At 36.7% G+C, this 11,745-nt stretch overlaps 1 protein-coding gene across 2 annotated transcripts; it reads left to right on the forward strand.

Annotated features, from left to right (window-relative positions):
• The first annotated feature begins 1,642 nt into the window (after positions 1–1,642).
• Positions 1,643–11,703, forward strand: LOC306876675 (dnaJ homolog subfamily B member 6-like). 2 transcript variants are annotated; one of them, XM_079428019.1, is made up of 10 exons: positions 1,866–2,148; positions 4,255–4,341; positions 5,529–5,638; positions 5,728–5,781; positions 5,870–5,989; positions 6,779–6,871; positions 7,107–7,224; positions 7,492–7,562; positions 8,535–8,786; positions 10,842–11,703. In XM_079428019.1, exons 2-10 carry the CDS (start codon positions 4,277–4,279, stop codon positions 10,868–10,870), a joined length of 912 nt encoding a protein of 303 aa, XP_079284145.1. In that variant the 5' UTR covers positions 1,866–2,148; positions 4,255–4,276; the 3' UTR covers positions 10,871–11,703. The 2 variants fall into 2 exon arrangements, with proteins under 2 accessions (XP_079284144.1, XP_079284145.1); XM_079428018.1 differs by lacking the exon at positions 10,842–11,703 and having other exon boundaries at positions 1,643–2,148; positions 8,535–10,496.
• Positions 11,704–11,745: the final 42 nt, after the last annotated feature.

The raw sequence follows: 11,745 nt of genomic DNA on the forward strand, positions 1-11,745 counted from the left end.
TTTCTGCCAAGGGGGGGCCCCCGAGTCAACATGTTGTTCAGGGGGCCCAGTAACTGTAGCGGCACCCCTGGGTAAGGACATTAATTGTGGTTTAGACACTCTCTAAAACTCACTAGTATCACTGATATTTACATAAAACTCAGAGACTTTTATGCTGATCCCCGTAGATAGACGGAAGTCTAAACGATTCTGAAAAAAAAAATAAAATGCTGAATGTACTTTTAATCTCAATAACTGAATCTGACTAAACCTACAGGTTTTACTTTATTCTCAGTTAGCCTGTGTGTTAATGTGAATAGAATATCCCCTTTTGTGATGTTATGTACTTCATCATTTTTGCCAGCAGAGGTCAGTCTAACCTATTTGAAAGTACTGTTTTTTATATATATTTATTTGGAAAGTAAAGCATACTCACCTGATGAATCCGGAGCATCCTGACAACTAACGTTAGCATCTCCTGAACGTTCATGCGCTATAAATGTGGAGCGCATTACATAGATACATTCACTATATGTGTTTTAAAAGGTGCAGAATACTATTAAAATATAGCAAATAATAATACAGCTAGATCTTCTCGGTGCATGTAAGAACATGTAGCTCATAATGTCCTGTGACTATCACCAGGCCAGCTGTTCATTTTATGAGACTAGAGGCTTTGTAGGCCCACTCCATGATCTTAAAGAACAGGTGGTTTCTGTTTTTAGCTGAAGTGAACAAGCAGACAAAGGAGATAAAGAATCTCCAGTAAGAGTGTAAGTGTTTACTCCTTTTTATTAAAAAATATATTTTACCTGAGCAAGCACAATGGGTCGTTTTACAGCAAGTCAAAATGGGCTGTTGGTCAGTAACAGGGATTCAGCATGATAAGGCCGCTCAAGCACTTCCAGTGGCTTCACCACATTCTGAGCAATTCTAGTAAACAAACATTTCATTTTATTACAAAAAAATGTGTCATACACTATCAAAAGATTAAACTGAAATATACTCTACTAATACACAGATCAAAACATGATCAAACATACAATAGCATAAATATACTGTACAATATACATTTTTGTTTTTTTAATTTTAAGAACTCAAGCCTACTAGTTTTATATCATTTGAAACTTCTACAACAGCTTACTTGGTTCATTTTCAGTCACGAGCAATTCAATAAGATATTAACAGGAGACTCTGAATTTATAATTGAATCAGTGAGTTGTTGCCTTGAAAAAATAAAATAAATAAGTAAAACAATTTATAATGAGAAATGAATTGTTTATTGTGATTTGTAAAACTATTCAGCAAGTTCCTTGAAAAGATTCTGCCAAGTCTTGAAGTAAATGCTTGAAATGCTGTGGAAAGCCATACTATGGTTTGGAATGTGGGAAATAATTTTAAATTATCCTTCTGGAAGAGTAGCAGCACTGGAATCGTATTATCTATTATCTGGAATTAAGAAAATGTTTGGTAAAGAGTTTACTCAACCAAAGCTTTGTTGTTGTGTTTTGCTTTTTTGTTTTTTTTTTACCCACAACAGGATCAGCTGTCAATTGACAGACTGATGTGAAATATGCTCAACATACTTGTGTAGGCTTTTCTTTTATTATCTCTTATCTTATATGAATATCATTACTGTAGCTCATTCCTGATTGAAGAAATAAGCACATAGTGAATGTATCTATGTAAGCATGTTGCAGCTGTCCCCACTCTCTGTTCAGTGAGTCTGATAGGGTGGGCTATCTTTCTTTAAACACCTTTAATACATGAATACATAACTACATTAGTTAATTTCTGGTAAGTGTGGTGTGCTGGAGTTTACTGCACATGGCTCTCTCATGCTGAAGTGACCTAATCAAACACTGGCATGTTCTAGACGGCGCTGTGTTTTTGGACCGCAGCTCAGCTGATCGTGACGCACCGCATTCGCAGCAGAGGTCGAGGGACAGACACACAGAAGCTGGGTGTCGGTTTCACGCGGAAGCAATGAAGCCGGGCGTGCCAGCGACAAACGGGTGATTCAGACGGAATTCCGTGCTCACGCGGATGTTAAAAGCGCGTCAGTTCCTGTGGTGTCCGCGTCTCGGGACGCACCAGCGCTTCACCGAGATATCTCAGCCGTGTTTACAGAAGCACGGCTCCTCCTGGCTGGACACACTTCTAAAAAAGGTAAAAGTTGTTATAATAGGGAGGCTGTACCTCTAAAATGCTGTATTTATATGTAGTTATGTGCGTCTCTGAAGATCACGCGTATTTCAGCAGCACCAGCTGTCAGTGGCCATATGGCCCACGCAAATCGCTTTTCAACTTTGGGCTTGAAACAACATCACATTGCGTCCGGTTTCCAGAGAGTTCCAGACATGGGCAGGCCAGACTCCAGGGGAATACCAACCAGTCTATATTCAGTCAATGAATCCACTTTGTGATGAACTCTTAAAATACAAACCCGATTCCAAAAAAGTTGGGACACTGTACAAATTGTGAATAAAAACAGAATGCAATGATGTGGAAGTTTCATTTTATTTAGAATACAACATAGATGACATATCAAATGTTTAAACTGAGAAAATTTATCATTTTAAGGGAAAAATAAAAGTTTAAATTTCATGGCATCAACGCATCTCAAAAAAGTTGGGACAAGGCCATGTTTACCATGGTGTTGCATCCCCTCTTCTTTTTATAACAGTCTGCAAACGTCTGGGGACTGAGGAGACAAGTTGCTCAAGTTTAGGAATAGGAATGTTGTCCCATTCTTGTCTAATACAGGCTTCTAACTTTGCTCAACTGTCTTCGGTCGTCTTTGTCGCATCTTCCTCTTTATGATGCGCCAAATGTTTTCTATGGGTGAAAGATCTGGACTGCAGGCTGGCCATTTCAGTACCCGGATCCTCCTTCTACGCAGCCATGATGTTGTAATTGATGCAGTATGTTGTCTGGCATCGTCATGTTGGAAAATGCAAGGTCTTCCCTGAAAGAGACAACATCTGGATGGGAGCATATGTTGTTCTAGAACTCTGATATATCTTTCAGCATTGATGGTGCCTTTCCAGATGTGTAAGCTGCCCATGCCACACGCACTCATGCAACCCCATACCATCAGAGATGCAGGCTTCTGAACGGAGCGCTGATAACAACTTGGGTTGTCCTTGTCCTCCTTAGTCCGGATGACATGGCGTCCCAATTTTCCAAAAAGAACTTCAAATTTTGATTCCTCTGACCACAGAACAGTTTTCCACAGTCCATTTTAAATAAGCCTCGGCCCAGAGAAAATGCCTGCGCTTCTGGATCATGTTTAGATATGGCTTCTTTTTTGACCTATAGAGTTTTAGCCGGCAACGGCGAATGGCACAGTGGATTGTGTTCACCGACAATGTTTTCTGGAAGTATTCCTGAGCCCATGTTGTGATTTCCATTACAGTAGCATTCCTGTGTGTGATGCAGTGCCGTCTAAGGGCCCGAAGATCACGGGCATCCAGTATGGTTTTCCAGCCTTGACCCTTACGCACAGAGATTGTTCCAGATTCTCTGAATCTTTGGATGATATTATGCACTGTAGATGATGATAACTTCAAACTCTTTGCTATTTCTGATATTGCTCCACTATTTTTCGCCGCAGCATTGGGGGAATTGGTGATCCTCTTGCCATCTTGACTTCTGAGAGACACTGCCACTCTGAGAGGCTCTTTTTATACTTAATCATGTTGCCAATTGACCTAATAAGTTGCAAATTGGTCCTCCAGCTGTTCCTTATATGTACATTTAACTTTTCCGGCCTCTTATTGCTACCTGTCCCAACTTTTTTGGAATTTGTAGCTCTCATGAAATCCAAAATGAGCCAATATTTGGCATGACATTTCAAAATGTCTCACTTTCAACATTTTATATGTTATCTATATTCTATTGTGAATAAAATATAAGTTTATTAGATTTGTAAATTATTGCATTCCTTTTTTATTCGTAATTTGTACAGTGTCCCAACTTTTTTAGAATCGGGTTTGTAAGTTCATCAGTCTAATAAGTCTTTCATAGCACTGCGTTTGAGCACGAGCAGAAATCCAGCAGCAAACCTACTAGAATTTCTGCCACTGAAGAGCCTGGAAGATGTTCAAATAAATCCTTAATAATTATCTGATACATTATGTTTGATGTCATGAGGTTTGATTTGAATGCTCACAGATGCATGATTGGCATGTAACAACAGTTCTGAAAATCATAAGGGTTTCATAGACACTTCTTGACACATTTTGATGATTGAATCGTTGCTCTTTCACACAGGTGGACTAAGCTGAAGGCCGCAATGGTGGATTACTATGATGTTCTGGGAGTGTCACGAAATGCTTCTCCAGATGACATCAAGAAAGCGTAAGTTAAAACTGCCTTCACTTATCAGCAGCGTGCAGTATGCGGTGGCCATGGCATTGTTGTTATTGAATGTTACTAAGTTTGTCTCCAACTGATGTAGCGAAGACTCAAGTATTATATATATATATATATATATATATATATTATAAAGTATTCATCAATAGTGAAATACACTACCGTTCAGATGCCATTGCTTAGCAAGTTTGCATTCATTTTATGAAAAATAAAGTGAAAACAGTAATGTAAATATTATGACTTTTATTCTTGAAATTCTGGTTTTGTACCTCGAAACAATTTGAATATATTTTAAAATGTAATTTATTCCCGTGATGGTGAATTGCTGTATTTTCAGCATCATTACTCCAGTCTTCAGTGTCACATGATCCTTCAGAAATCATTCAAATATGTTGATTTTGAGCCTAAGAAACCTTTATTATTATTATGTTGAAAACAGCTGTGCATTTAAATATTTTGAAAATGAAGTTCATAAACAACGTCGTGAATGTTTTTCTGCTTGTTTGCTGTGGTCTGTTATTCTGACACATGCTAATATCTTTAGTAAAGTCACACTTAAGATATGACTAATGGATTTTTTGGTTTTGCCACAAATTTTTCTTTTCTGCTTTTCCTTCAAATCATGTAGAACGATCAAACTGATATGCCTGCATTGGAAAAAAAGTGACCATTCACACATTTTAACTTGACTTGGTGCTCCAAAATGTGGAATTCATGGTGCAAGATGCTTAAAACTCGTGCTGTCAAATGATAAATCGTGATTAATCACATCCAAAATAAAAGTTCTTATGTAATATATGTGTGTGTACTGTGTATATTTACATAAATATACACACACAGTATACATTTGGAAAATATTTACATGTATATATTTATATTACAGATAAATATTTAATATATAAACATAACATATTTTTCTTAAATATTGACATGTATGTGTGTGTATTTATATATTATGTGAACAAAAACGTTTATTTTGGATGCTTGACAGCACTACTAAAAACAAATATGAATCACAACAGTCTAACTTGTCAGTCTAATGTTTATATAGAAGATGGATGCAAGAATGTGTCATATGTGAATGACCCCCTGATCCTATGTATCACTTCATCACAATCTTGAGATGCCAGTCAAGCTAAGTTTACTGATGTTTATTTATGTTGTGTATACAGTTACAGGAAACTGGCTCTGCGGTGGCACCCTGACAAAAACCCAGACAACAAGGAAGAGGCAGAGAAAAAATTTAAGGAGATAGCAGAGGCCTATGAAGTTCTTTCAGACAGTAGGACACTGGAAATTTGATCTCTACAGCAATTTTATTAATGGTTAAATTACTTGGTTGTTTATTGTTGTTTATTCCTCATTTTCAAGAAAGCAAACGAGATGCTTACGGCAGATATGGTAGATCAGACATGCCGAGCTCAGGTGAGGAGAACTTCACACTGCTTAATACCATCTTAGTGTCACATGTGCTTACATGAAGTCTTAATTGTATTTTACATCTGTTTTATAGGCTCTGCTGGTTCTTCGTTTCCTGATGATGACTTCCCAGGATTCAGCTTCACATTCCGCAGCCCAGATGAGGTGTTTCGAGAGTTCTTCGGAGGGCAGGACCCATTCGCAGACTTCTTTGGTGGGTTCTCAGGGAGTTTGTCTGTTGATATGCTGATCTTGAATCTTGCTAATATAACGGTGTGAGTGTTTTCTCTGTCAGAATTTGCCTTACACCAGTGGTTCTCAACCAGGAGTACGGGGCCCACTAGGGGGTCTCTGCAAACTTCCATGAGGCCCCAATACATTGTAGAATTATTTAAATGTAGTTATATTACTATATTGTTAAAAACTAAAATGTACAACATTAAACTGACATTGTATTTTTGAATTTATTTGTTTTGATTACAACAGACGTAGCGGAGAACGGAGGAACATATCAGCGTAGATATTAAGGCCTCGGACAAATCAGGTTGAGAACCACTGACTTACACTTAGGGTTTTTACATTTTCCCTAACTTTAGTGGGTACACATTGCACAAAGTCGTCAGATTGCTTTTCTTCTCACACTGCATGACTGTCACTGTCAGGTTTTACAACCAGAACCAGAAGTGATACAGAAAATAACGTAAGATCACACATGAGACTGGATTTCTTCCTGTTAAAAATTGTAGCCTGCAAGAAGCTTGTTATACAAGTTCTTTGTATGCTGATTTAGAATGACAAAAAGAAGACCGAAGGAGAGGATGTTCTGTTGCAGGTTTAATGACTCCTCCTTTGCCGTTTCCCTTGCCCTGTATCTAATTTCCAGTCAAAACACATTTTCTCACGGGCATCAGCGATTCTCTTAGATCACAACTAAAATTGTGCAGTGTGTACCCAGCATTATACTCTTTAACTCCCAATTTTCTACACTCTCCCACTTTGCCAGATGATTTCCCATTTGGTGGAATGCACAGTGGGTTTCACAGCTCCTCCTCCAGGCTTGGGCCCAGTCGCTTCTTCTCCTTCCCCTCAGCAAATGGTTGGTTTTTAAAATTATTTCATGCTTTTTTTTTTTTGTATATAATTATTGCATATGTGTTCAGTCTCCTCCCAGAATAATACTTAATTTAGGTAAACTTTACTGAATATATCTTTATAACACTGATGGAAATTTGGTGAAAAACTCCAAGGCATGTTGTTGATATGAAAAGAATTGTATTTTTAATTTATTAAAAGCTGCATTTTTTTATGTATTATTATTTTTTTACCAACAGCTGATTTCACTTCCTTCTCTTCTTCAATGGGTGGGATGGGCAGCATGGGAGGAGCAAACTTCAAGTCTGTTTCTACTTCCACCCGCATTGTCAATGGAAAACGTATTACCACAAAAAAGTCAGTTTGCCTACTGTTAAGTTTGTTCCATATGTGGTATAATACGTAATATGCATACAGAATGTATAATATGCAACATTTGTGCATCCTGCACATTAAACAAAAAAGATGTTTTTGATTAAATAAGTCATTTAAATGCAGTTGATGAAAATTAGTAAAAAATGGTTTATACCTTGCCACAATGTGAAGGCCTGGCTTACAGAAAGTCAGATGAATTCTGTTTATGTATTTCCTATTTATTGATAAACATTTCATTTCTTCCCTCAGGGTCAGAGAAAATGGCCAGGAGCGAACAGAGGTTGAGGAGGATGGGGTTTTGAAAACTGTCCTCATCAATGGTAATTCGTTTTTGCTATCATTTAATAATAAAATAGGACCAAAAGGCATCTCTATATTTAATGCATATATTCTGGTGTGTAATATAAATTCACCTTATCAGCTCAGGATGAATCTGCCTGGGAAAGTAAATGCATTTGGAATAGTAATACACATAATCTACCCTTCAAACGTTTGGGGTCAGCAAGACTTTTCTGAAAGAAATTAATACTTTTATTTGAAAAGAAAGCATTAAATTAATTAAAAAAAAAATACAGTAAAGACATAAAAGTATTTTGTTGTAATGTAACAACATATTTATTTCAAATAAATGTTGTTGTTTTTTTTTTACTTTCTATTCATCAAAGAATCCTGAAAAAATGTATCAAAGTTTCCACTAAATATAAAGCCACAGTTTTCAACATGATGATAAATGGGGTTTTTGTTGTTGTTTTTTTATAATTTATATTGTATTATACAATTTTTTTTAAATATATTTTTGGAGATTAACTCAAGACTCTGATGCGTAGATATATCTTTTTCTTTGGTATGTCTTTATCCTTCATCTTTTCTTGTTGTCTAATGTCTAAACTTTATCTTGCTATAAAGGTTTTAAGGACTTTTCCTTTTTATTACAGTGAAAACAAAATAATTTTTCTCAAATTCATCCACTTGTCACTGTATATTACAAGTTGAACCATTTATGTTTAAACCCTTATTTCCTGTTTTAGTGATAATAACTTCTCAAGTAACTCTAAACAACTAATTTGGTTATTCTCTTATGATTTGAGCCGCACAGCCATTAAATGAATGAATAATAACACATATTCCTCCAACTATTTATTTTCCTCAATATTGGCTCATAAAAGCAGCTTAGGCTTGCAGGTAGATTTAGCTAACTCATTATATTTCACGCTAGCTTCTTGATTTTCCGTATGCAGATTGCTCATTTTCTGTAGAACCGATCTGACATCGAGCTGTGTTTGTGTGTCCAGGTGTGGAGGATGAGCTGGCCTTAGCTCGGGAACTGAGTCGTAGAGAGCAGTCCAGTCAGCCTCCCAGACAATCCCAGCATCCACTGCTCCGTCCCTCCAGCAACAGCTCTCCAAACCCCGCTCTACGCTCCTACAGCGCCGCCCCGTTCTACCCCGATGCCACTGACGATGAGGAGGATGAAGACCTGCAGATGGCGCTGGCCTACAGCTTGTCGGAGATGGAGGCCCAGCAGCCAGAGGACGTGATCTCAGGTGCTGGGAAAGGGAGGGGAAAGCAACCAGGTGGTGGGAAGGGTGCTGTTCAAAAAAACAAAGATCAGAAAGAAGTACCGGGTAATTCAAAACAAAGCACCCCCTCGTCTCCAGAGGATAGACTGACAGAGCAGGGTCGGGCAAGAGGTTCAGAAAGTGTTGTTTTACAGGATAAGGAAAATGACCAAATGGCAGCCAATGGGACTAATGTGGTAAAAAAGAGGAGGAAGTGTCAGTGCGTGGTCTGTTAGTAAGAACATGGAGAATAATCATGCTTGTGTGTGAAATTAGCAGAGTTCTAATCTTATGTTTTCATTTTATGGTTGTTTTTTTAATCCTTCCTGAAGTTTTTGACTGTGCTTTGACTTACAGCTCTGTCTCTTATGGCATTGCACAAAGATGACTGTTGAAATTGTATTTTCTCGCATTGAGGTATGAGTAACAGGTGCCAAAATGTGTTTATTCACCACAAAGTCAGGAATTTTTGAAGGAATTGTTTGCAATATTTTCGAACCCCATGCACAGAATGTCCTGCTTTCTGACAGATATCAATGAAATGGGTGTCTTGGGATATAATTTCCCAGCATTTACTTTGTAAACTGTGAAAATTGTCACTAGTCATTATTTTAGCCAATCAGAAACACTGTCTGCCTGTGAGTCGCTTGTCATTGCTGGCATCAGGTTGACTGGCATGTCTTTACAGGCTACGATTTTCAGATTTTGGAGAGCAGGTATATGGTTAGCAAAATGGTCAAAGATAACATAATGGCTGAAATCTCTTACAGTACCTTCAGATCTAATATTCAACATGACTTCTTGCTGCCAAACAAATATACATTATCTGCATTTACATTTTTATTCAGATAAAATCAATTGCTACTGAATAAGTTTTTGCATTCTAAACCAGTGGTTCCCACAGGCTTAGAAAACCTGGATATATGAGGTTACCCTAATTTTAAAAGTGTGATTTCTAGACTTGGAAAAGTAATGCTAATTAAGAAAATCATATAGCTCCATGGGATTTAAAATAAAAAATCATTATCCAGTAAAACCTGAAAAACTACAAAAGTCATGGTGCCTTTGGGGGGGGGGGGGGGGGGGGGGGGGTTGCTGAGGTTGCTGATAATCTGCACAAAAACCTAAAGATAATCTGCCGCTGAGGGCTCATGCTGTGATTAGCAATAGTTACTTAATGAGAATGTGCCAAATTACTGACAGTAACTTGCATCATTCATTTTATATGCATCAGAATTACTCAGTATTGATATGTCGTTGTGCCTTTTTTCTTAGAATAGAGATGTTTGGCTATTATTGTCAATGCTATATCTCACTTGCCAGTTTGTGTTTAAGTTAGCCAAAGAAGCACATTTTACTTGTTTGTACATTTTGTTCCATAATAGCTATCAGCTTTGTGATATAAAATGAACAATCAAAACATCAATACATGAACATTTGTTTTGCCTAATAAAACTAAGCACAGAAAGTTTGAATGTGATGCTATGTGAATATTAATAAAAAATATTTTGTCTATGTAAACTGCAATCAGGATACAAAGTCACTGCTATTTAATCTCTCAGAAGTATTCACAGGGCATATTCAGTGCTGAGAAAGTGCTATTGAAATGACTGAATTGTTAATAAATGCTGTTTCAGTCATTGTTAACATGATGTTGTTGCTAATATGAGGAACAATAAACAATACATGTACAATACATTCTGCCCATAAGAATTCATTTTGAATTTTAAGGATAAGTAGTTTTGATGGACTGCTAATTGTTATCCATTTACCATCAGTTCACCTGATTAAAACAGCAGATTTTTATAAACTAATATGCCTTTAAATCAAATTAGGAAAAAAGCGCTGAGATGCTGTGCATTAATTAAATCCCTTTTCACTTGCTGCTACTATTCACTATTCAGCATGTCATTTTTTTGTCATTACCAGCACATTCATATCATCATTCCCACTCATATGCAATCCTCATGTGCATTTATTATGTTTATAATTTAGTTTTTTATGGGGTTTTTACCTGACTCATTCTCCCTGCTGTTACAGAGTCCGACTTCCAGGCCTTCACAGGCTGACCTGTGGCTGTGTTCCCCGGTGCTCTGCTCTCTCTTTCTGCTTCTCTGTCTCTCTCTCCCTGGCACACCTGCTGCTCAGACCCTTTTCAAAGTTTTATTTGGAAAAAAGAAAAAAACCCAGGCAACACTACATAAAGGTCAAACATGTACGTGCTATGTATGTATATGTGTTTGTGTATGACTGTGTTCTCAGTCTTGGAGAGGGAATACTGGATTGATTTTTATATATAAATTCAATTCATGGCCTGCACTGATCAAATACATGAGCTAATGTAAAAAAAAGTCTTCATTAACATTTTAATAATGAATGATTCAAACCTGTGATGAATGTATAGTTGCACTTGATATGCAATATTTGAGAATTTAAAATCTTCATAACTTATGATATTGTTTTAATTGAAACCTCTTGTTTTTTATATCTCATTATTTAGTCGGTTTTTTATACATTACTGTCCAGATGTTTGGGTTGGTATGTTTTTAAAAGAATCTAAAATTGCATGTATTTGGTAAAAATACAATGAAAACAGTAATATTGTGAAATATTATTACAATTTAAAATAAGTGTTTTCTATGTGAATATATTTTTATTCCTGTGATGCAAAGCTGAATATTTAATAACATTACTCCAGTTTTCAGTGTCACATGGTGTTTCAGAAATCATTTTAATATACTGATTTGAAGCTCAAGAAACATTCTTCATAATTTATTATTATCAATGTTGAAAACCGTTGTGCTGCTTAATGTTTTGTGGAAACCAAAAATGTTTTTATTCAAGATTTTAGAAAGGTCAACAGAACAGCATTTTGTAACATCATAAATGTTTACTGACCCCCAAACTTTTGAATGTTCAGTGTATCTTAGACATAAACGGGTAG

The sequence above is a fragment of the Barbus barbus genome (genome assembly GCF_936440315.1).
Source record: "Barbus barbus genome assembly, chromosome: 11".
Taxonomy (NCBI): domain Eukaryota; kingdom Metazoa; phylum Chordata; class Actinopteri; order Cypriniformes; family Cyprinidae; genus Barbus; species Barbus barbus.

Bases quoted from the DNA above. Each gene is read 5' to 3' on its own strand.
- LOC306876675 (XM_079428018.1), top strand. From the start codon at position 4,277: ATGGTGGATTACTATGATGTTCTGGGAGTGTCACGAAATGCTTCTCCA. The intron at 5,782-5,869 runs GTGAGGAGAACT...TCTGTTTTATAG, and splicing joins ATCAGACATGCCGAGCTCAG to GCTCTGCTGGTTCTTCGTTT. The intron at 7,225-7,491 runs GTCAGTTTGCCT...TTCTTCCCTCAG, and splicing joins AAACGTATTACCACAAAAAA to GGTCAGAGAAAATGGCCAGG.